This window comes from Haliotis asinina, chromosome 6, assembly GCF_037392515.1.
Source record: "Haliotis asinina isolate JCU_RB_2024 chromosome 6, JCU_Hal_asi_v2, whole genome shotgun sequence".
Classification (NCBI taxonomy): domain Eukaryota; kingdom Metazoa; phylum Mollusca; class Gastropoda; order Lepetellida; family Haliotidae; genus Haliotis; species Haliotis asinina.
Window position 1 is genome coordinate 67,616,205 of NC_090285.1, and position 26,770 is coordinate 67,642,974.

At 39.2% G+C, this 26,770-nt stretch overlaps 1 protein-coding gene across 3 annotated transcripts in view; it reads right to left on the reverse strand.

Annotated features, from left to right (window-relative positions):
* LOC137287090 (golgin subfamily B member 1-like) overlaps positions 1-26,568 on the reverse strand; it is a 55,741-nt gene extending 29,173 nt beyond the window's left edge. For 2 of the 3 annotated variants that reach the window (XM_067819220.1, XM_067819218.1), the window contains exon 1: positions 135-9,722. In XM_067819220.1, coding sequence (XP_067675321.1) covers positions 135-9,665 — 9,531 coding nt within the window. In that variant the 5' untranslated portion in view covers positions 9,666-9,722. Of the gene's footprint in view, positions 1-134; positions 9,723-10,313; positions 11,850-12,374; positions 12,546-13,065; positions 13,185-13,520; positions 13,672-14,100; positions 14,287-14,536; positions 14,689-16,576; positions 16,695-16,923; positions 18,130-19,746; positions 19,906-22,123; positions 22,406-22,861; positions 22,970-24,032; positions 24,181-24,323; positions 24,444-26,489 lie in introns of those variants that run through there. The other variant, XM_067819219.1, reaches the window with a different exon arrangement.
* Positions 26,569-26,770: the final 202 nt, after the last annotated feature.

The following is a 26,770-nucleotide window of genomic DNA, read 5'->3' on the forward strand; positions in this document are numbered from 1 at the left end:
AAGCTGGTTATCCAGCTTTCTATCTCCCTATCTTTAAGACAAATATGGTCTTTAGCATAAATATTCTGTTCAAAATTACAATTTGGACTCATAAGACTAACAAGATCTTCCATACTTTTATCATGCTCACTCACCACAGTCTCAAGCTCAGCAATCCTCTCATTCTTCTCCTCAACCAAATTCTTTAGTTCGGCAACATCTTCTTGTAAGACCAAATCATGATTATCTTTATCAGACAGAAGTTCCTGTTGTTCATGTACTTGCTCCTTCAGTGAAGCAACGGACATTTCTTTATCTGAGAGTGCATCATGCAGCTCTTTGACAATCTCTTTCTGAGCAATCACCTGTGATTCTTTGTCTTCAAGTAATGACACTGTCTCCTTTAATTTTACATCATATTTATTCTTTACGTGTTCCATGGTAGCAAGGGAATCACTCAGTTCTGTCAGTTTAGCTTCAAGGACAGAAATCTGTTCAGTTTTGAAAGCAACAGTGTTCTCTGATGTTTTCAACTGTGATTCAAAATCTGACACTGTTTCCTCTAGTTCTTCAATGATCTTCTTACTATTACCCAGTTTCTGTTCCAGCTCCACAGTGGTTTCTTTCTCGTTGACTACCTCAGTGAGTAGCTGATCAATTTTGTCTTGAAGATGGGCTGCTTTATGCTCCAATTTTTCAACATTCTTTACATTCTCTTCATCTTTCTCTGACAATATTTGTTTCACATCCTGCAAATCAGATTCTGTGGAAGCAAGGTGACTTTTGGTCAAAGCAAATTCAGTTTCAAATTTGGCATGCAAGCACTGCTGTTCATCCAGTGTTTCCTGAAGAACTGTTTGACTGTCAATCATTGAGGCAATCTGAACATCTTTATCTGTAATATCACTTTGCAACTTCTTCAAAACAATATCTAATTCCAATTTCTTCACTGTTTCAGCTTCTAAACACTGCAGAAGGTTTGCCTCTGTCTCAGACAATGCTTTCAATCTCTCCTCAAGACTTTCCACTCTCTCTTTCTCCTTTTTTAAAGATTCTTCTAAGTCCAACCTTAAAGAAACTGATTCACTGAGTGTTTCACCAGTCTCCCGTGTCACAAATTCAATTTGCATTTTTAGCTGTTGAATCTCTAAATCCCTTTCTATGAGGTTTTGATTCACTGAAGCCAAATCCTTAACCAGGAGGTGATTTTTCTTTGACATCTTCTTACAAACAGCATCATAAGATGACCACTTGTCTGAAAGGTCTTCTAGTTCGTGAATGAATATTGAAATCTGTGTGTCTTTTTCTCTCAAGTTGGTGAGCACTTCCTCCAATGCACATTCCTTTTCCATTAATTCCTGGGTCACTCCTGCCATTTTGTTCTCCAAGTCTTCCTTCAACCTTTCTTTCTCTCTAAAGACATCTTCATATTGATTTTTCAATTGTTCAAGCTCATTAGACATTCTTGAAGATTCGTCCTGCTTTGCTTCCACCACTGATTCCAGATTATTTCTTTGATCAGTCAAAGTCTCAATACTTTCAGATGAAAATTTCCGTAAATCATCTAGCCGTAATGTAAGCTGCTCCTCTTTGGTTACCAGTTCATGGATTTGCTGAGACTGCAGTGATGCTTGTTCCTCCAGTTTCTTTTTCTCCTCAGACACATTCTCCAAACTTTGGACCAAGTGCCTGCTGTTACTATTCACTTCCTCAAACTTCACTGACAAATCACTTAATTCTTCTTGAAGTTTACAAATCCTTTCAGATCTCAAGTTGATCTGATCTCTGAGAGATACTGCCTCGCCTTGTTCATTCTCTAACTGTGCAAGAAGATCTGCCTTTTGCTCTTGAAGTGAAGCTATAAGCTCATCTCTGGACTTAACATCTGATACTAAAGAATCCTTTAATGCAGCCAGTACCTCCACACTTTCATGTAAACATTCAACCTCTTGTGTTAGATAGTTGCTTCGCTTTCCCTCTGCATCATGAGTGGATGATGCTGAACTCAATACCTGCAGCTCATTTTCATTCTCCACTTGCACTTCATGCAAGGACTGCTGAATAGTTTGCAAGTCAACAACAAATGAGTCCTTCTCTTCAGTTACTTTGGTTAATGATGCTTTCAAGCTTGAAATAGTATCCTCCCATTGATTCTTCTGTTGTTCTATTTCATGTCTGAGATTGTCAAGCTCTGATTTTGTTTCTGCAAAGGATGAAGATACAGACAGAAATTCTGTTCTGAAATTGTCTCTTTCAAATGATACTTTTTCTAAAGATGTTTTCAGTTCCCTGGTTCTGAATCCTGCCACAACATATGTGGCATCAAGGCTGACAGTTTTCTGACTTACATCAGCTAATTCACTCTCAAGAATCTGAAGCTGTGTTCTTGATTCTTGCAAAGCTTCATCTTTGCAATTCAGAGAAGATTTATGTTCTTCTGCTTGCAGATTCAAGTCAGATGTAAGTTGGTCAATTCTACCCATGAGTTTTCCACCCTCAGTGTCCCTTTCTCGCTTTGAATGCTCAAGCAATTCTAGATTGTCTAAATGCTGTCTCTCAGCCTGATCAACAGTCAGAGCCAGTTTTTCCTTGGATGCTTCCAGCTCTGACATCAGGGTGTTCTTTTCAGATTCAAGGGTTTTGAGAATGCCTGATAAGTGTTCAACTTCAGAGGACAGTGATTCTGATGTCTCAAGATAAGCAGTAAGTGTTTCACTCATACTCTGGGTTTCCACTACTTTCCTCATCAGGTCTGTATCTAAATGAGATATCTTCTCTAAATGTTCTTCCCTCTCTGTAGCAAGGGTGCTAAGCTGTTTTTCAATGCTATGATATGTTTCCTTGAGTTCAGTTAATTCTCCATGAACTGTTTTCAATTCAGTTTCCTGATCTTGACACTTTGACTGAAGATTTCCAATTTCTTTCTCTCTATCATTCTTCTCTTTTTCAACTTTTAGACACATATTTTGAGATTGTGTGAGCTGCAGTTGTGTAGTTTGTAGCTTATCTTCCATTTCAAATTTTATCCCTTTTAAGTCTGATTCCATTTGGGTCAATTCTTTGGTCAGTTTCTTGTTGTGCTGCTTCAAAACAAGAGCTTCTTCAGAGAAACTGTGTATGTTTGAAGAAAGCGAATCTACCAATGCTGATTTTTCCTCCAAAGAGACTGTGAGGGAAGAGTTTTCACTAGTGAGTGTTGCAACTGTAGTCCCCCAGTTACTCAGTTCAGATGTAAGAGCTAAGCATTTGTGCTTCATTTCTGTCAGCTGTTTTTCCATTTTCTTCAAAGAGTCATCCTTTTCAGAGCTCACTTTGAGAAGTAAAGTTTTCTCCATCAACAGTTTGTGCAATGCAGCAACAAATGAGCAGCTGTCTGTCAACATTTCCTCGACTTGTGTAGACAGAATACATATTTGGACATCTTTGTCACTATTCCCGTCTTCTAAATTACTGATGGTATCATTTGCCATCTGAATTTCTTTATTCTTTTTTTCCAACAGTATACAGTTTTCTTCACATAGAGATGATTTTTCCTTTTGCAATGTCTGGAAATTAAGTTCCATTTCTTCAATACTTGCATTAGCGACTCTGAGTTTCTCAACAAAGTCTACTTTCTCATTTTGGACTTCCCTCAAGGATGCCCGTAATTGTTCATTCTCTTCCTGGTGCCCATGTAAATCTGTCCTTGTCTCTCCTAAACCAACCGATAATGAATCAATCTCATCCTGAAAGCCTTGTATATTTGTTTTCAGTTCATTTATTAAAATATCTTTTTCTTTGATGGTTTCCATCAGTTCAGATATTCTTCTATCCATACCAGTCTTTCCATCTTGCACCTGCTTTACAAGCACTTCAATGTCCTGTTTCTCTGACTCGGTTTCCTGATTGGTTAAATCGGTTGTTTCATGAGCCTTCTCAAGAGAACGGTTTGTGTCCCTCATATTTTCTCTCAACTCTACAAGACTGCATTTCATCTTCTCATTCTCAGCAGATATCCCTGCAACAGTTTCCAAAGCACTTTTCAAGTCCAATTCAAGATGTGAGATGCAGACATCCTTTTGTTCAATAGTACACCTGAGGGAGTTTGCAAGATTCTCTACATTCCTGTACTTTTTACTCAATTTTTGGTAAGATGCTCTCTGACTAGCACTGGAAACTGCCAACTCAGACAACTGATCTAAAGTGATCTGCAACTGTAATTCATTCTCCTGAACAGCACCTGATTTTTCCTGGAGCTGTAACAACAAATCCTCAGTCTGTTTTCTTGTCATTTCCATCTCGATCCTAAGGGCATGCTCAGTTTTTTCTCTGACGTCATTTGCTTGTTGCAGCTTCAGTTCACTCTCCAATAAAGTCCTCTTTAAATTCTCTATTTCAAGTCCTAGCTTGTTGCTCATCTCACTGACTTCTGTTGTTTTTGTTGACAGTTCAACCTTCAACTGTGAAACATCAGACTCCCTCTCTTCTTGTTCAGACTGAAGTTGTACCCTGAGTTGTGATATTTCCTTCTCTTTCTGATCAACAAGTGCATACAGATCTCTTTCATACTCCTCATGCTGTAGAATGCTTGAGTTTAAAGCACTGCAGGATTCCTCCATGTTATGAGTTTCATTCTTTAAAGAATCCACCTCTGTGGTAAGATTGTCTATAACCACAGTTTTCTCCACAAGATCCTTCTCAAGTTTATTAATGGTCATACTAAGCTTCTCCTTCACCGTGGTGAATTCCGTCATGGACATTTGAGACTGTGAAGATAGTGTTGATATCTTTATATTTCTTTCTTCGGCTTCATGCATCAAAACTTTCACACGTTCCTTGAGTTGTTCAATCTCTTGGCACCCCATCTCCACACTTTGTCTTCCATTCTCGACTTGACGGCTCAAATTTTCTATTTGTTGTTGATTGTTTATTTGTATAGATGAAAGTCTTGATACTTCTTCTTTCAACTCCTGCTTTGAGATTATCAAACTTTCCTTCTCTGTTTCAAGACACACAACTTTGTTTTCAGTTTCAGATTTGGCAAGACTGACCTGGGAAAGTTCATCCATGAGTGACAACATCTTTAAATGTGTTTCATCAAATTTCTGCTCAAGGGTGCTCAGTTCATTCTTGAGTTCTTCCTTTTGATCACTGACAGATTTAAGATTGTCTATGGCCTGCTGTTGTCCCTTTTTCAGAGTATCTATGCAACCCTCTGTGTGACCCAAAGTATTCTGTGTTTCTTCAAGCTGTTTAAGCAGATTTTTCCTGTCAAGTTCCAGTTGCCCAACAGTACTATTCAAAGCCTCCACTTCCGATGTAAGATCTTTTATCTTGGCTATATTTGCATCTGAAGACAACTTGAGTTCTTCAACGTTTTCTGTCAAACAGGATATCCTGACATCCTTGTCTGCAACTGTTAGTTTGTAACTACCACATTCCTCCTCTGATTTTTTCAACAGTTCACATACTTGCTCAAGCTGACTTGTCTTTTCACTTAAAACTTCTTCGGTATTACTCAAAATTGAGTGTATTTCCTCTTTCTTTCCATCAAGTTTATATAGTTGTGTTCGAAGCTCACAGACAACCTTTTCTTTTTGTGACAGATCTTGTACTACTTGCTTGTGTTTTATTCTAGCTTTGGCTGCAACACTCTGAGCTGAGGCTGAAACTACCCTGAGTTCCTCACATTCTTCTCCTAAGATCTGTAGGGATGCACTTTTCTCAGACACTTCTGCATGTAGTTCCTCTATCTGCATTGTTTTCACTTCCAGTGTTTCCTCCTGATTTGTCACTTGCTCAGTAAGTTGGACAATCTTGTTGTCTCGGTCGGAAACGGCACCTTCCAAATTGCTTTTTATTCTCTCTTTAACTTCTTCAGATGAGTGTAACATCTCAGTGGTATTTACCATAGCTTTCTCAAGTTCTAAAACCTTCAAAGACCTTCCTTCTAGGGTGGTTTTCAATGTGTTAAGCTCTGATTCAAGTAACTGCACTGTAGTTTCAAGCTTCTGGATATCATTCTCCAGGCCTAGCCTCACTTCCTTCAAGCCACAAAATTCTTGTCTTAACATTTGATGTTCTTCTTCTAGAACTATCCTTTCTGCAGTCACTCTTTCTTTTTCATGAGATATCTTCTTCAGATCATATGACAATGTCTCCATTTCTTTCATCAAAGTGTCCACCTCCAGGATCTTGTCACTAAGTTGCATTCTCACATCTGTAAACTGGGCATTAGCTTCCTTGGTTTCCTCTTGACTCATAGTCAGTTCATCATGGGACTTCATTAACTGTCCTTGTACGACCAGGGACTTGGACTGTTCTTCTTCTAAACACAGTTTCATTTTCTCTAGCTGTCTTTCTGACTCATCAAGCTGTTCCTGTTTTTGTTTTAAGACAGCATTTGCAGTTGCCAGTGATTCTTCTAACTTCTGTGCCATTACTTCATGTTCATCAGTCTGAACAGAAAGTTTCTTTGATATTCTTTGCACATCTTCCTTTGCTGTGACAAGTTCTTCTTCTATTCCTCCTTTGATGTTTTGAACTGAAAAAAGTTCCTCAGTGACTTTCCCATGAACTCCCTTGAGATCAGTAAGTTCTTCTTCTGTTTTGCTAAGCATACCCTCTGACATATGAAGTTGGTCCAAAACCTCTTTGTTAGTGGTCTGGAGTTCGTCAAGCTCTGAACACTTTTCAGCAATCTCATGTTTTAGGTCCTGCACAAGTTGTTGAGATTCTTCTAAAGTGCACGATTTTGACATTAAATCCTGCTTTGTCTGAGACAGATCTGCTTTAGTCTGCTCAAGCTCATCCAACACGTTTGAACATTGTAAGGCACATTCTTGTTTTTCTTTTTCTAAGTTTTCTTTATCCTTCATGACGACCTCAATCTGTTGCATAGATGAGGACAGTTTCTGCATAGTAGCCTGCAAATCCTGCATAGTACTGTCACGGTCAGATTGAATCCTATTTCTCTCTGTCTCAAGCACATCCAAGTTTTGGGACATCTGTTCAATATTTCCAGTGAGCTGGACAACATTATGTTCTCTTTCTTCCAAGATAATGGACATTTTTTCTTGACTTTCATTCAAATGTTGCACTTTCTCTTGGAGATGCTGGGAATTGGAGACTTCATCTTGCAAGAGATGTTTCAAGTCATTTATCTGGACACTGTATTTCTCAATGACATTTGCATCTGCATCTTTCACATGCTGTGCTTCTTTCAGTTCATTATCAAGCTTGGATGACTTCATCATCTCTTGCTCCAACATATTCTGAAGCTGGTCCATGGAGTTTGACAAACTCTTTATCCTCACTTCCTTTTCTTCTGTGCTGGTTTCGGACCTTTCCTTAAGTGATTTGAGTTCTTCTTCTGCATTTGTAAGCTGAATCTTCAGTTCAGATATATTCTGGCATTTTTCTTCAATCATCTTCTTAAGATCCTCTAATGAAGTCACCATGCTTTCTATCTTTAACTCCTTTTCTTCAACAGTCTGCTGATACTTTTCACTTGTCTGTTCCATTTCCTGTTTAACTGAAGCTAATGATTCATCAAGGTTCTTGATTCTGCTATTTAACTCATTGTTCTCATCTTCCACCAGTGCCATGTGTTTCCTCACAGTATTCAAGGCCTCTGATTCAACTTCTTTGCTACTAAGGACACTGCTCAAGTCAGTCTGAAGCTGATCCTTTTGAATTTCTAACATTTTGTTGCAGTCTTGTGTTTCTGAAAGTTGCTGCTGGCTTGCATCTAGCTGTGCTGAAACTTTTGTCAAATTCTCTTTACTTTCTTCCAGCTGAAGCAACAGATCATGTTCCTTTGAATTCAGTTCTGTAATAACTTCTTCTCCTGTCCTCAGTTGTTTGTTTAGCATATCAATTTTTCTAGAGAGTTCATTTTTACACACTGTAAGGTCTTCCACAACATTTCTCTCTGTACTAACATTTACTTCTAACCTCTGAACATCATTTAATAAACCGTTGTTCTTGTGGTTCAGAGACATCACACTTCCTTCTGATTCCTCTAAGGAACTCTGCAGCTCCTGAACATGACCCTCTAGTACAGTAATAACACTGCATCTATCATCCAGTTGTGTTTTCAGATCATTAATAATTTCATCAAGTGATGAAATCATATCAGCTTTTTCCTTCAATGAAGTTTCTAAAACTGAATTCCTTGACAGTTCAAGTTGCAAGGTCTCCTCCAAGGAAGAAACTTTGGACACTACAACTCCAGTTTCATCTGTCTGACATCTCAGCTTTTCGGTCAAACATCCAATCCACTGATTCTTCTCAGCAGCTAATGACTCTAGCTCTTCAACCTTCTTCCTATAGGACTCCAGTTCAATGCCCCTGGTGGCTGAAACCTGATCCAGTTCCTCAACTTTACTACTGACTGAAGTCAATGTGCTTTCTAATCTCTCTTTCTCTTCTGAGATGCTCCTAAATTCTGACTGCAATGTTGAAATGGTGGAAATCTGCTGACTACTGTCATCCTGAAGATCTTTGATGGTGTTTTGCTTCTCCTCTAACATAGATTCCAGTTTTCCAATCTTGGAAATGAGCATATTTTTTTCTTTTTCCATCATAATTTCAACATCTCCCTTGTCATTTCTTTCAACTTCAATCAGAATTTCAAGCTCTGATATTTTCTTGTCCTTTCTGTCAAGTTCCTTATCAGCTTTACTCAACTCTTGTTCAAGGCCTCTGGTGACCTCTTCAAGACCTTGAACTTTCTCATCTCTCTCTTCAAGGAGGAGGTTCTTCTGTTTCAGTTCTTTCTCAAGATGAGATATTGATTCCATTTCCTCCACAAGTTTTGCCTGTGTTTTTGTCAGCTCTTCCTCAATGGTAATTCTATGTTTTGATAATTCTTCAACATCTTTCATAGACTGTTCTTTGGATGCATCTAGCAGTTTATAAACAGTTCTCACTTCTGCTTTCAGTCCAGCCAAAGTGGCCAGCAATGACTGACCTGAGGCACACTGAACATAAAGTTGTTCTTGTAATATTGCAACCTGTACATTTTTGTCACAAACCTCTTGTTCCATGCTTTCACAATCAGTCTTCCATTTCAACAGTTCATCTCTCAGTGTCTGAATCTCATTTTCCACTTCTAAAGACTTGGATGCCATGTCACTGGAAAGACTGTCGACCATTTTCTCTTTCTCCAACAAAAGTTCAGTAAGTCTTTCCTTGTCGTCTGAAAAAGATTTCACAACACTGTCGAACTCTTGATTCTTCTGCTCAAGAGATAACGTCAGCGTTTGAAGTTCTCCATGCAACCTTTCTCTTTCATGTACAACAGAATCATGACTAGATTTCAGAGTCCTTACCTCCGACTCCAGAACACCACACTTTTCAACAGTTTCTGTCAACAAAACATGAGTCTTTTCAAATTGCAAATGTTTCTCATGCAGCTCTGTTTCTAACTGAGAGACACTGGATTTCATGCTATTATTCTGAACATTTAAACTAGCACATTCAGACTGCACCACATCATGCTGGCTGGACAGAGAGGCAAGGTCTTTCTCCGTCTGAAGCTGCTTGACATGCAAACTTTCAAATGATTCTTTGGTTTCTGACAACTGGGATTTCATGCTGGACAGTTCAGACTGTTGACACTCAATCAGAGCATTCAGTTCATGCACATTCTCAGTGAGAGTTTGCACTTGGGAGCTGGAGTCAGTTGACACAGTGTCAAGCATTTCTTTGGTATGTTGTAAAGATAAAGTTAAGGAATTCACATCAGAAAGTTTGTTCTTGAGTTCAGCCTCAAGTTCACTCACCTTCAACAAAGCACCACATTTCTCAGAGTCTGTATCTTGTAACTGAAGCTGAGATGCTTCAAATGATTTTGTCAAGGAATCATAGTTATTCTTCATCTCTGCCAAATCAGAGTTTACTATATCCAAAGAAGCTGACAGAGATTCATTTTCACAATTCTTCTCATCAACACTTTTCCGGATTTCATCAAAATCTAGCAGTAACTGAAGATTCTTGGAGGAGAGGCTCTCATGTTCTTCTTTCAACACATCAAAATCTGTTGTCACAGTTTGTAGGTCTTGAACACAGTCACCATACAGTTTTGTGATTTCATCAAACCTTTTTTGCAAGTTCTGAGTTTCAGACCGAGCTGCATCTACCTCCTGTACCTTACTCTCTAACATTTGTTTGTAATCTTCTAATTTGTCATTTGATGTTGATAAATTGTGCTTATAGTTCTCTACTGTGCTCTCAAACTCTGTGACCTTTTCATTAACAACAAGAAGCATTTGTTTATGTTCTTGCAAGGCAACAGATAAAGATTCTTTATCCTGTAACAGAAGTTGATTACTCTCTTCTAAAGTCCTCACCTGCACCTGTTTCTCTTCCACAGTCCTCTCATACTGAACAGATAGCTCCTCGCGCTCTTCCTTCAACTTCTGAACTGCTGTTTCAAGGCCAGAGCATTTCAAGTTGAGTTCCTGGACCTCAGCACTCATTAGCTGTATTTGACTATCTTTTTCACCACAGATACGGAACTGTTCCTCAAGGTCAGTTTCAAGATTTTGAATCCTCTCAGATTCAGCCTGAGCATGGGTGTTTAACTCTTCCAGATTCAACACCAAAGATTGGATCTTCATATCCTTCTCCTCTAAAACTTTCTGAGTCTGTGAAGAGCTGTCATCCATTGACTGGGAAATTGAGTCAATCTTGATGTCCTTTTCAGTAACCACTTTTTGCAAGTTTTGGACTTGTAGCAAAACATCACTTTTTTCAGACAGAGACACATCCAAATCTACTTTGTATCTTTCCAAATCACCTGTCATTTTTGTCAGCTCGGTTTTCAAAGAATCACACATTTCACTGAGGGATGTTATTTCATTTTCTTTCTCATGGATAACAGTGTTCAATCTGGCAATTTCAAGTTCAGATGCTTCTACACTGCATAGACGGTCACTTGAAATTTCCTGCAGTTTATTCAGTTGTTCAGTTAGGTCTTCAACTGATTTATCCCTTTCACTACACAAACAGGTCAGCTCTTCTATTCTACTATTGCACTTTTCAAGCTCTGAATCCTTCTCTGCCACTGATCTCTTTAGAAACTCATGATCCCCTAGTAACTGTTCATACTCTCCTTTCGTTTGCTCACTGGAATCTTTTTCCTTTTCAAGCTGGTCACGAAAAGACTGCTCCCTCTGTGACAAATCTTGGATCTGTTTTTGTAATGTTACTAATTCTAAACTCTTTTCCTCTGCATGTTCTTTCAGTGCCTCTTGATTGGACCTTTGTGCATTAAAATCATCTTTCAGTTTAGATAGTTCGTCCTCAAGGACTATAGAAGATTGTTTCAAGGATACAATTTCAGAATCCTTTGACACAAGCTCTTTCTCAAGTTCAATCTTCTCAGTTTTCAATTTTGAAATGTTGTCATCTAGGGTAGCAGCAGATTTTTGCTGTTCAGAAAGTTCAACCTCCATCTCGGAGAGCTGTGAGAGAAGAGTATGAGTCTTCATCTCAAACTCCTTTCCCTTCTCACTCTGACCCTCCTTCAGGAGATCAAGCTCTCGAGACAACTGTTTCACTTGAAGATCAAGGCTGGAAGCAACATCAGCCTTCTCGTTTGCTGATGCCTTCACATTCTGTATCTCTTCACTTCTCTCGTCCAGAGATTGAGTCAGTTGCAAGATGCGAGATTCTCTCTCAGTCAGTTCTGCTGTCATTCGCTCGAAGTCTGATACTGCAGACTCTTTCGCTGCTTGTAGGTCGTTGAGAGAAATCCTCAGTTGCTCCTGGACAGTTTTCACCTCCTGTTTGGTTTCAGTGATCTCTGTGTTAAGTTTTTGTATCATTCCTTCCCTGACTTCCAGTTCCTCCACAGACTGACGATGACGTTCTTCAATTTGTTCCTGTAATGAAACATATATGCACAATTGAAGCAAAAATAAAAAGTACCAGAACATGCAAATAGTCAGAGATACAAAATTTTGTCTGCCACAAACTACTGGAAATTGAACTACTGGCACAAAAAGTGATGCTTTTCCCACACTTCATGTGACAAAACATGAATTGAAAAAGCATCACAGCTTATACATCCTATCCTATCACATAACATTAATTTCTGTGATTTATAAAAGCGATTGTAGTTTTATGCCACTCTCATCAATACTCCAGTGATCAGCGTAATTGGGAACTGATGACATGTGTGACCCAAGGCAGTGAGCCTGACCACCCAATTACGTTAGTCACCTCTTATGACAAGCGTAGTAACCTTTAATGGCAAGCATGGGTTGCTAAAGACATATTCTACCCTGTATTTCCATGGGTCCATTTATAAGAGTAATATTTGTCACCACCAATGTAATGCAGAAATGAACAGAACACATGTCTCTTGACATGAAAAATAGCTGATCAAAGAAAGAACATCAAATAACCTTGGCATCCAGCACTGCCTGAAGTTGTTGTTTCTGTTGTGTGTTTTCTTCACCAAGGGAGGCAATTCTAGAATGAAGGTCTTCACACACAGAGGTTAACTTATTAATTTCTTCTTTATCCTGTTTTGTAGTCTCTGACCCACTGTCAATATTCCTCTGAAGTTCCTCAACCTGAAATATTGGAAGAAGTTTAATACTCACATCTATCCAAAATATTTTAACATGTCAACAGCAGTGTCCAACTGTGTCAGCCTACACAGGTTTCTTAAAATAACCCATGAAAACATGGGTTAGAACTGATCTTCAGTAACCCATGTTTGCCATAATGGGAAACTAATGGACAGGTGGTCAGGTTCATGCTGTTGATCACTGGATGGTTGGGTAAATACTGCTGAGCTTGACATAAAAACTAAACTCATTCACTCCTTCTTAAATTACTGTCTTGTTTATTAAAATCATGGCAGCAGACAGACAATTATCCAAAACTGACACTGGATTCAGATATTTTTGCATGATGATTATGGATGAATGGACTGATGGATAAGGCTTTGACAATATCTCCCTGTATTACATGCCGTGAGAGTAAAAATATGTATATGCCAACAAAGCATGAACACAAGAAATTTGCACGTACCCCAACTATTCAAGTCTACAAATATAAAAAACTTCCCATAGAGGAAAAATATCTCACCCTAGCCCTGAGGTCTTCATTTTCCTTTTCGAAAGCTATAACTGGCCTCTTGTCACTCTCAATCTTATCCTTGAGTTGGTTAATCTCACTCTGCAGCTCCATCTTCTCAACCTCAGTAGCTGCAACAAACAAACAAACACATGTGCTCAAAAAGTTTCATACTGATGGATAATTTATTGTTAAAAAGTTCTACACTACCTCGAAAAGGTCACCTACTTGACATTTAAAGGAAAATGTGAAAAGTATGTTTCTCCCATCAAAGATCAGAATATCAGTCAGAAATGTTCTAATTCACATCAATAGAAACTGTATGGGCAAGGACAACGTCTTCATCATCAATTTGTTTGCAATTTAACAACACATTCATCAATATTGTCGCCAAATGATGGTGTTTCATTAATAACTGACACTAGGCCAGACAATCTGGTCGCCTTATGGGATGTCTTCCTCCTTACCATCTCTGGTCTCCTCAGTTTCGGCCATCTTCATCTCCAGGGCAACCTTCTCTCCCTTTAAGGTCTCAATGGTGGACAGTTTGTCCTCAAGGTCAGTCTGAGTCTCAGACGCAACTCTCTCAAGGGATGCTATTTTCTCTGTCATTGACTCCTGGAACCAACCAATTTCTCATAAACAAATGTAGGGTTTGGAATGGAACATACACATACATAATAGAATCTCTTAGGGAAGAGAGACAATGAATTCAAAGTGTGTCTCACCACAACCCACCATTATATCCTGAGACTCATCCTGGAGCAGTGGGGTAGCTTGTGGTTAAAGCATTTACTTGGCATCCTGAAAACTCAGGTTTGATTCCCCACATGGCACATGGGTAAGATCTGTGAAGCCCATTTCTGGTATCCCCTGCCGTGATATTGCTGGAATAGTGCAATAACAAAAACCAGCGTAAAACTACACTCACTCACTGAAACTCATCCTCTCCCACTGTGTAATATGCAATCTACTGATTCTGGTTGTCACTGTGTTCAGGATGAGGTTACCCTGTTCACTGGTATTTATGATTCAGAAGCTACTCACTATATCAGCCTCCGTCTTCTTCTTGAACTCTTCCAGCTCGAGAGCTCGAATCTCCAGGCTGACCCGATTCTTTTTCTCTGCATCATGTTGCTCCTTAACCTCCTTCAGCTCCTCTCGGGCTGACTCTAGATCCTTCTGTAGCTCCATGAGCCTCTGCTGCTGGTCATTGTCATGGGATACCTGGTTCTGAAACACAGACAAGGATGAGAACAGAATGAGTTCATGAGGTGAGTATACCACTACTTTCAACAGCTTGTAAGTCACATCACTCAAATGTAGCGGAAATCCGAGGTGATACAAGTTTCCACTAATAGCCCTTTTGGTCAGACGGAGAGCCCACAATCCAATAATAATGATAATAATAACAATAATACCTGGATCATCATAAGTAATCCAACATGACATGTGTCAACTCAACACCAGCACTACTACCTACCTGGTCAACAGTGGCTTGCAGGTCTGTGACAATCTGACTCAGTTTCTCTCTCTCCTCATTGGCTGCCTGAAACTCTGCCTGGAGGTCAGCCTTCTGCTTCATGAGTGCGTCCCTCTCTGCTTCCATGTCCTTCAGTTGGGTCTCAAGTTGAGCTGCAGCACAATAACATGAACTTAACTGTTCACAGGTCTACAGGAAACCATACCTGCTTTCTTGTTCATTGTTGCACACCACACATGGCAATTTTACAGCTGCATGGTCTCAGGGTGTAAATATTTGAGTCTGAAGAAGACTATCCAATGATTAATATCATGAGCAACAATCACAAGCAATCAAGCAAGTCACAGAATCTGACCATCCCATCCACCATCAGCTCACCCAGGGGCAACCACAGCCATCTTCACAAGCTCAGAAACATTCCTTAAGTGATGCAAGAAATGCTTGGAAAACGCTTTTTGGTTTTAATATCAAAATGATGAAATTGAGACAAGCTAAAATCACATATATGATACATGTTTGACTCTACTTAACTGGATATTAAGGCTCTGATGAAAAGTGCATTTGAGGGGTGACTTCACCGGAGGAAATGTTGACGTTTTAACAACATTCATAAATATACTATGTATAAACTGTAGTTTTGAAATACAATCTATAATTATTCAAATAGCCTCAACTAAATTACATAAATGATTGTAAATAGTTACGCTTTTTTCATGGAACTCATGTAGTAGTTGTATTAAAAATACATTACATAAAAAGTCTTAATTCAAACAGCAGAGATAATTGTGTTCACCAATAAAAGTTTCACTGCATGTATGCGCACTGAACTGGTGACATGCAACTTCATATCTTTGCAGAGCAACTATTTCCAAATTCATACCAGTATCTTCCATAGAAGATTAGATAGACAAGAACGTGCAGTTCCAGTGACACACGGAAAACAAGGCATAAGTGTTTAAACTCGATCTGGAACTTGAATGGAAACCAGTGGAGAGTGTACAGTAGACAGTAGTAATGTGCTCGTATTTTCCAGATTGAGTCACGAAGTGGGCGGCAACATTCTGCACTCTCTGCAGCTTGACTATCTAGGTCTTTGGTGCACCAGCCAGTAAGCAATAACAGGTATCAAATTTACTCATGACAAGTGACAATAAAAGACTCTTGGCAGATTCAACTATAAGATCTTTGCTTGAGAGGCATATTTTAGAAGTTGGAAGTAAATAGAATAAGTGTATATGGATGACAACTTCTTCAATACTGGAACACAACGTTTCGATACAGGTTCTTGTATCTTTTTCAAAGTGTAAAATGACACTTTATTTACACTTTGAAAACGATACAAGAGCCTGTATCGAAACGTTGTGTTCCAGTATTGAAGAAGTTGTCATCCATATACACTTATTCTATGTAAGATCTTTGCAAATATTTCCAATGTTGCGGAGCTACATGAAAGATGAGATACATGGGAGTCGAGTGTCAAGGTTGAATCTAGGAACACGCCCAGGTCTTTGACTTGATCAGCAGAGTAGACACAAAAAGTGTCAAAATCCAGTGAGTCAACTCTACACTTGGACCTCTGTTTCTCAGAACCAAGGAGAATGCACTCCGTCTTGTTGCTGTTAAGTTTGACTTTAAGTTTGTTTTGGGCCATTCAGGATTTTACACCATCGCATCATTTACTCATGTCTGTTGGTGCGCTGCACGATTGCACTTGAGTAATCATTATGGTTAGGGAATGGTACATTGTGATTACTCATATGCGATATTGGGTGGAGGTGGTATGAATGATTACATATGAGTTTTGAATCTGAAATATCAGCCATTATCAAATAATTGCCAAAAGGCATTTTCCAAGCATTTCTGGCACTACTTTAATGAGCAAGTGTGTTATTGAGTTTTTACATTGCTTTAGGTATTATTCAAAGTAATTACTCCCAATACCTTACATATACAGAGGAAAAGGCCCAGAAAGTTTCTCACATTAATCCCATAAACAAACATCAAGCTATCACATAGCCTCTATCCATGATCCTCTATTACCTTGCTGCAGTCGGACCTCCTCAAAGTCAACCAGCTTCAGCTGCAGGTGCCCCTTCTCATCTTCAAGTTCTGCCAGGCGATTCTTCAGGGTCACAACCTCATCAGCAAGATCACTACCCTGTAAAGAAATGCCATAAATAAGCTCATCAGTCGTGTATCAGCTAGTGCATGCATTTTTGTTACAAACTGACTAGATGCAAACACATCAGAAGAAGATGTAGGACAGTGGCAGCCTCATTCAAGATAAGTTTCATCAAAATAATAGGCTATGTATTCCAACACTTATTTATCATATCAATACATCAGCTTGATTCCATCAAAATAGACATGGCTGGCATTTCCCCTACCTTGCGAAGTTGTGTGACTTCCTTCTCCAATGACTTGATCTTGGAGGTCATCTGAGCCTTCATCTTCAGCATCTTTGTCTCTCCCTTCCCAGCCTCATCTGACTTTTTGGCTGCTTCTAGCTTGTCTGTCTTGTCAATAACTTCAGCCTTCAGCTGGTCCACCATTACCCTCAGTGCCTCTATTTCATCACTGTCCCCAGAAGAAGATTTAGCTGTTGGCCCATGAGCTATCTCTGCTTTGAGCTGATCAACCAAAGTCCTCAATGCAAGGACCTCATCAGAATCTGAAGCTGCAGACTTGGAAGAAGGAACATCAGTCTTTTGAGCTATTTCAGCCTTTAGCTGACTGACCATAGTTCTAAGTGCCTGAACTTCATCAGAGTCAGAAGATGCTGCAACAGGTGGCAGTGGCGAAACCTGACCTTGACCTTGACCCATAACTGCTTGCTGATACCTCTCTTGCAAAGCATTGTACTGCTCAGATGCTTGAGCATAGGCTGTTTCATACTGGGTGAGTGTTGTCTTCAAAGTGTGTATCTGCAATTCTTTCTCACTTTTCTCTGTTTCCTGTTTCTCAATGAGATCTTTTTGTTTCTTTTCAAGCCTTTCTCTCTCTGTTTTCCACTGTGTCTCCATGTCCACAAAGTTGGCCTGAAGCAGCATCAACTGTTCTGATGTCACTTGAAGCTTATCCTTCAGATTTTTCATTATTTCCTTGTTTTCGGCCAACTGACTCTCTTTCTCAGCCATTTCTGTTTGAAGGACTTGAATGACCTTTATCTTTCCTTCCAAGACCTCATTTGTGTCCTTCATCTTTTGTTCCAACATTTTCATCACGTGATCATGAATGTTAACTTCACCCTTGGACATAATCTGCTGAATGTCCCTTTCATGACGAGAAATCAGTTCTTTCAAATCGCCCTCCCTTGTAGAAATGTCTTTTTGGTTTTCCCTGATTAAGTCCCGGAGTTTACTTATTTCAACCTCCCTTTCTTGTAGGGTTTCCTCAAAATACTTTTGCGTCTCTGTCAATTTGAGATCAAATTTATCTTTTTCCACCTTCAACTTGTGTTCCTCCTTTCTAAGATCCTCAATCATGAGAGCTATTGTTTCTTCATTGTGTTCAACTTTAGTGGTAAGTTTTACGATCAAAGTCGCTTGATCCTGGATGCTTTGATCTTTCTCCTTTAAAGATGTTTGCAAAATCTGAAGCAAACAAAGGCTTTTCCGATGACCAAAAGTCACACTGGCACACAATAAACATGTCGTAGAAAATGTGAAGAAGAACCCCAACCCAAAGAAATGATGGTTGAATAAGAGTTTCAAGATAAACTAATTCTCAAAAGAAAGTATACACCAAACAAGTACATAAAAACTTCGCAAAGTGAAAACTTAAGAAATTATCCATACTGAGCCATGTTACCAATGTAAAGACCCATCCTTTCAGAGAACAAACTGTACCAAAAAATTACGATTCGCATAAACGCAGCATAAAATTGAAAAACAACATTTTCTGGTGTAACACGAAATGCATGTGCATTTTGGTGGTATAAATCAGTTGATGGGACATGTTAGGGACACAGTGATCAGAATAACACACGAGGTATGCCACAGTTGAGCCAAGTTCAGCGAGAGAGAGCTGTCGGAATGGCGCAGCATGGAGCAACCAACACTGTCATCGCCAGAACCTTTGGATGCACAAGAGCAACCGTCATCAGACTGATGCAGCGACTAAGGCAGCACATCTGATAGGCCTAGGAGCGGTCGACCACGCGTGACCAGCACATCCGATCATCAAACCAAACCTTCACCATTTCATGCACTGTATGTATGGACCTTTGATGTGCATTTGAATACTCTTCTTGAATTCAAAATAATTTCAATGATATTTGTTTTCGTTTTGATTTAATGTCTAACTAAAGAGGTGTATACTTTCTTTTGAGCATTAGTTTAAAATAAATGACCCATCAAGATCTGGGTTACAAGTGGTCTTCAGAAACCCATGCTTGTCAGATTTTAAGTCACATCGGCAATATTTCAGCCATAATATGACCTGACTTGATTGCCATGTCATCATATCCCAGTTGCGTAGACCGATGTTCGTGCACTCAATAACTAGATTGTCTGGTCCACACTTGATTATCTACAGCCTGCTGTCATAGACCTGGAATATTGCTGAGTATGGCGTTAAACAACCAAACAACCAACTAAAATAAAAAATGCATTCTTGAATCATTCTAAAAGAATAGTAGCATGCTTGCATGCATCACCACTCTCAACTCACTACCACCACAGGACAAGATAAAAGATATTTCTCTTTATCTCCATCTACCACAACCTTCCCTCGACCTTCACCTTGACAACTTTTTCCTCCCTTTAATGAGCCCACACACCCCTCACTCGACACCCCTGACCCTGCCTCTAATGACACCAATACATCCCTCACTAAACAACCTTGACCCTGCCTCTAATGACACCCATACATCCCTCACTAAACAACCTTGACCCTGCTTCAAATGACCCAACACATCCTTCACTCAATAACCTTGACCCTGCCTTTAATGACCCAACACATCCCTCACTAAACAACCTTGACCCTGCCTCCAATGACCCCACACATCCCTCACTCAAGAACCTTGAATCTGCCTCTAATGACCCCATACATCTTTCACACAACCTTTATAGTGCCTCTAACTATCTCATATAGCCGTCACTCAACAATCTTAACTACTTCTGGCAGGGTGGTGGTACGCAACCTTGACCCTTCTTCTAATGAACTCACGCAAATGTCAATATCCATCCTACCTTCATAACCTCACTAACCTCAACAACTTTGTCTCTGCCTCTGATGACCTCATTCTTTTCACCAACAAACTCCTGCAGATCCATCACTTTTCGGTCCTGTTCCAGAATCTTGTTGTTTAGCTCCATCATCTTTTTGTCCTTGTACACCATCTGAGCGTACATCTCCTGAATCTGGGACTGATAAATACACTGCTCACAATCTCATGCTTCAGAGAGAAACTTTGCTCCGTCTCCATCCTCCGTGCTGTGTTTAATTTGTATTCACAACTTTTACAGTAGATATTTGAAAAGCGAGAACAGCATAAAAGCACACTAAGAAAATTTACCAATGCAGGTTTACATGCTTAGGATTCAAATGTGCAGAGAAGTATTAATATTTCAGTAGGAGGATAGAGCATGATGAGGAGATGCAATAATGAAAGTGGGAAGCATAGTGGATAAGCAAGATACCATCAGCTGTTATATACTGGACAAAATAAGTTAGGAATATTGATTGGTATTTTATGATTGATATCTTATCAGTGTGTAAAAAAAATAAATCTGTCACTATTAATGATGTCAAAATGATCATATATCCCAAATTGTTTGTGTTCAGTATATATCATACGAACCCAAGTCAAAGGTCATATTGCTTTTATGACTGATATCATAATCAAAAAAAAAAACCCATAAAGAACAGTTTGTAACAAAATTTACTTTTGACATACACAGCACCACTTGCACTCAAAAACTTCACTCTCCTGTATTTTGGTTAAATTAATTTATAGCAAGATAAATATTCAGCATTTACACATGGCAGTAATGAGAGCATTGTCTACCCCATGCTTCAAAAGTAAAGGACATAAATAAGGGATGCATATGAAATAGTACAGGACCAGACCTCAAAGAATGATGTGTGGCCCCATATGCATATTTACATATACTGTAAAAATATCATTTACTTCTTGACACACATTTGCTAGGCACTTTTTACCATTATCAAGACTGACAAATGACTCAAGTTTAAATGGGTGAGTCATCTTAGGTTCTGTTTTACCAGCCATAAGGCTAACTTCCACTGCTGACATTGTGTTGATTGGACCAATCACTGATTACTAATTATATTACATGTGCAGGTTTGTCTACTTGATTTTTCCACTAATTACAAAATGAGCCAGAGCTATCATCCAACCGAATTAAAGACTTTAACATTAGTGTCCCAATTCTAATGTCAGCTCAAGAAAATCTTATTCAACTAGCACTTTGTGTTCCGCCTGTGCTACATATTTTCAGACGACAAATGATTCTCACAAAGAAACTTCAAACTGAAAGATATAACAAACTATTACTTCATTCTAGTCCTTTGCTGTATATTTTAGCAAAGATGTGTCAAGCATGCTGTCGTTATAACAGAGTAAATTAGCAGTCCCTTTGACTTTGACAAATTCTGTCGGACCAGTTCTACCTACACTGAAGAGAAAACATTGAACCTAGTCCTAAAGGCATTCTCCATAAACATTTTATAACATCAATACAACTTGAACAATGTTTACTCTTACCTACTCTGTCTCAATCCCTATTCTAAGATTCCGAACTCCAAATCAACTAACCCACGGAGACTTGAAGGTGACAGGGCATTGTGAGGGAGGATCGCCTTTGTAAACTATGTAACCAAATTGTAATGAGTTTCATTACATCTTTAGATGTGAAGCTCTTCTCCCAACCAGATTACTGTATATTCCAAAACTATATTATCAACACCCAAATGTATGTAACCCTTGTAAAACTGAAATGCCTGTCTAGATTTAAAAACGTTACAAACCTTGTGAAGAAGTAGCTCCTAAGATGCTTGTAAAATGTGTTATGTAACTTTTGCGTTTTGTTCTTGTACGAAAGTTGGTGGTTTTCGAGTGAACGAAGATTGACTGATTGTTATGATCCTGGTTTACTGTAGTTTGATCACATCTTTGGACTGTTTTTTTTTTTATTCTGACATATTTATGGAGTCATGGTTAAGAAACTTAACAGTTTACTTGTAAGCTTAACAGCATGAGAAAAAGATGTTAGCAGATTATAAGAATGTCTTGTGTAAGCTAAGGACTAGACTAAGGACTTCATAACCTGACTGTCTCATACTTCCTATGTAGATGCTGTTCACAGCTGTGACAGGTATCCAACTAATGATAATCTCAAATAAGACAAGCGTATGTAACAAGACCTTAACAGCACTGCAGCACTGTCAGTTGCCTTGAGACTAACTCTGAATCAAAACACTACTCACAGCGAAAAAAATACATTTGTTATGAATGGTATAAGACTTTTCAAACTTCTGTTGATTCAATCTCATTGAGCATTTGGTCAGTCTGCTGGCCATTCTGCAAGAAACACCAAACTGTATAGACACTCGCCAACTTACCTCAGAGCCTCCATCACCTCCCACTTCACGTATGCCTTGCAGAGTCTCGATTAGTTTTGTCTTCTGTTCCAGCTGCTCATTGAGGTCATGTATGATCAGTTCGCGGTCCCCAAGGATGGCCATCTTGTCCTCTATCTGCTTCTCCCTGACCTTGATTATGTCATCCTTCTCCAGAATGACCTTGTCCTTGTCCTCCAACTGCCGCTTCAGCATCTTCGTCTTGGCTCGGAACACCTTGTTGGAGGACCCTTCTTCACTGGTGATGCTGCTGGTGTCAGAGTCCTGCAAAATAGTCTGGGGTGAGTGATGCCTTGATGTTGAAGGAAGGACAAGACTGACAGAGGTCTTGATGTAGGAACAGAGCATACCAACAGTCATTCATAATCCTGTCTCCCATCCTGATCGCCCTGTGTCACACTCATCCTCCTGTCTCCCTCCCTGTGAGTCAAGCAACACTCACCTGTCTCCCCTCCCTGTAGGTGAAGCAACTCTCACCCAGTCTCCCCTCCCTGTGAGTCAAGTAACACTCCCCAGCTTCTCCCTGTGGGTCAAGCAACCCTCTCCCTGTTTTCCCTTCCTGTGCGTCAAGCAACACTACCCCTGTTTCCCCTCCCTGTTGATCAAGCAACACTACACCAGTCTCCCTCCTTATGGGCCAAGCAACACTCTCAGTTTCCCCACTCTGTGGGTCAAGCAACACTCCCAATTTCCCCTCCCTGTGGGTCAAGCAACACTCACTCTGTCTCCTGCCTCCCCTGCCTTCTTTGCTTCTTCTAACTGTGAGGTCATCTTTACAACCTTGGCTTTGGCCTGAAGTTTCAGCTTGGATAACTTGGAATTTGTGTCCTGTAAGGAAAATATGTGAGTGTGAGTGAGTGAGTTTAGTTTTACGCCGCACTCAGCAATATTACAGCTATATGGCAACGGTCTGTAAATAATCGAGTCTGGACCAGACAATCCAGTGATCGACAACATGAGCATCGATCTGCGCAATGGGGAACCGATGACATGTGTCAACCAAGTCAGCTAGCCTGACCACCTGATCCCGTTAGTCGCCTCTTACGACAATAATGAAAATATGTAACTCCAGTACATCAGTGTATGAAACTCCAACAAAAAGACAGGAAGCCCAAAGTGCTGATAACTAAAAAATGTTGCTGGCCCCATTAACATGTAACCAGCCCTGTATTAAATCTAGAAAATTGAGATATGGTGTTTAAAGAAAGTAATTAATGAATTACTTGAAGTGAGGTGAAAACATGTGCAAAAGCAAATTTAATAAAACCATGACTGGGTGGTCACATTTAGTGTCGTTGTCATCAGAAAAGAATGACATTATTCATTGGCTGACAAGCTCTAGACCAGTCATATTTAGATAAATGTGTAGGTAGATCTGCGGAAGTTACAGTTTGATTGATCATGAACTATACAGACATCATCTACAACTGTTAATTATTTTCGAAATATTTCCCATAGTCAATGACATGGTCAAATATGTACTCTTGGAACATGTATTGGCCCACAGGGCTGGCAATAAAATATAGTTTTAAGCCTGCAATGTAACTAGCAGGCAGCAGGCTGCCGGGCAGACGCTGTTTCATACACTGAGTACATGTTGATGACTGTCAACATGGAATCCAACCTGCCAATAGCAGTTATCATTCACTATAGAACAGTAGTGTATGAGAGTCATGTAGTGTCTCCCTGAGATTATGACAGTGTTTTTGAGAATTTCAAGGAAGTTTGGTAGTGGAGTAGTTAGGAGTGTATGACTCAACACTTAAGGAAATTCAGCTATATATTTGGACTTATTAACTGGTCTTTCAGTAGAAGTGAGTAAGAGTATCGTTTTCAGCAATATTCCAGCAAAATAATGGGCTCCAAAACACTTAAGCTATACTTTGTTTACCTGGAGTTCTTTGTCTTTGGCTTTGATGGTCTCTTCCCTCTCTCTGATCATTCCCTTCAGCTGCTCAACCAGCTGCTGCTGGGCTTCATACTGAAGGTGAAGGTCACTTTCATCCATCTTGTTTTTGTGAGGTCTGCTGGATACTTATCTAAGGAACAAAGATGTGACAAAATTATAAAACAACCATCAAATGGCTCCAAATGCTTAATCTTTACATGGAAACTGTTATCATGATGGTAATTTGCATGGCTTTAGAAAATGAAACGACAATGAATAAATTTTACAACTCACCAGTAATACTCAGTGTAACTATTTAAGTTCTTGTTGACCATGATCTGCTGGAGATATGACCTCTGCCATTATGCCATCAAAGCTCACGAAAATATCATCTTTCATCCTTCCAGATATTACCTACAAGAAAACGTTATTACAGACTTTAGTTTGACCATGTTACCATGATCACAGTTAACAAATTCCTTAACATGCTTGACCAGTCATGACTGATGTGATTAAACGTGTCAAAATACAACACAACAAATATCAACAGTAGGTAACATCCCTAAATTGATAACTATTTCCCGTGTTCATGATGATGAGTGAACAGAAGGTCCTGGGTTCAACCCCTGACCACCTCATACCAAAAGATCTTAATAGTATTAATACATGGTACTTTTCAGTCCCTGTCTGGCATTAATGGCCACAACAAGGACTGTTTGACTTTGAGTCAATATATTGTGTGTGAGTGGGGAATTCATGTTTAACTGCAGTATGACTGTCTGTGAACTAGCACTATATACATGATAAAACCAGCTGAAGTCTGGGCTAGTACAATACAAGCAGCCACACATATATGCACATCATCATAGCAACCAAATATTCTTAACTATGACGTTAAACCCAATTTCACCTCACCTCGCCATGAGTGAATGAACACAGTGAATGAGGCTGGATGGAATTTGGTTTAATGTTGTATTCATCCTGTTCATGTTTATTAAACTATTAAGACAAAATGTGTATGTGCAACTGCTTATTTGACTGCCAGATTGCACCAGCCCAGTGTTTGTTCTACAGTACTAACTGACAGACTTATCATGTCACTCTTTAACCATGATAATTTGATCATCTCTTTAAGATGCAGTATACACCAAGATGGCCAGTGCTTGCATCGTTTTCATATAGAATATCAGTCAGGTTAACAACAAGTATTCTACACTTGTAGTTTTTGTCACATAATCATATGATATGGACATGAATATCATGCAGTTAATATTATTGTGGGTCACTAACAATAATGTACTTTTCTGCATCCTTTCTATGTGGTAATTAGTGTATATTTGAACATACTGGATACACATTTCTGTCTCACATAAATCAATCTGATTCCCTACCACCCAGCATGTTCAGGGTACTGTGTCTGAACAAGTAGATTTGGCCACAGTTATTTCTTACACAGCTGTAGGTGAGAAATCCGTGTGAGATAACTAATATCAAGTATGTGAATGTGATCAAATTCTGGGTCTGTAATTAATTCCCTACCGGAAAGAGTCAGTATTGTACTGTAGCAGGGCTTGGAGTCATCCAACAGATGAAAAAATCCATACCTTGTCAGTTTGCTGACGGGTTTAACCTCTTTGGTCATGTGCACAAGGCTTCTGAGTTCAGATCAGATGGTCAATAGTTTGAATCTCAGCACAAATTTTATTGCTGCTATGTAATAATTAGATCTAATTACTGATTTGCTATTGAAGAATGACAATTTACATGCACAATCTGTCATCATGGTCATGTTTGAAGTTGCCATGGTTTGATTTAACAGTAGACTAGTTTGTAAATCTGAAAAAGAACATGTTTGGTGCTCTTTTCGGTCCATAAATACTGCCATGATGGGTTAGGTTTTCTATGCCGTTTAAAATTGCATACAGAAAGGGGGTTGTGTATTTCCATATTACCTTCCAACACCAACAATTTCAGTATTGACTAGTTAGTAGTAATACATGTTGACAGCACTGTGTTCCACGACAAAGACCCAACAATGAGAGAATGAGTTGATGTTGAACCCAGGAACATTCAGACATGCAGGCCTTAGATATTATTACAAATATTTTTTTTAATATCTTCAGCAAATAAACACTTATGAAATCTTTAATAGGATTCCATGAAAATATATGCTATGAAAACAATGAGGTTTTTAGAGCGCAATCTATTCTTAGACCAAATTGCCCAAATTATTGTCACAAACATGCCACGGACCAAAATAATTTTATTACAGGTAAACAAAACTACGTTTACAATTTGGGTCATACAAAATATGGCCAACAAATGTACCTATTGGTTTAATATTCCTAACAATTGATGCAATCAATAGTTGGTTATATGGCTGTTATGCACATGTACACACCCATGTTAAACAAATGAGAAATTGTTGGAATAATCAAGCAAAAGTACAGTCAATCTGACCTGTCCACCCGAAATTCCAACTCGTCCGCCATCTTGAGAGCACCTTGTCAAATCACGTGACGTGGATGGCTTCTTATCTGCCCTTGTTTTTCATAGTTTATCTCCCTTTGAGTGACATGGTTCGTCAAAGTATTCAAAGCACAAGTAAAATCACCAAAATATCTCTGTAATTCTAAGTCAGTGGGAGGGTGGCACGAACTGCTTGTCAAGTCATGCGTAAATACCAATCGTACGATTGGCGTAAATACTTGTCTCCTTCCCAATCGTAACTACTCGCCTCT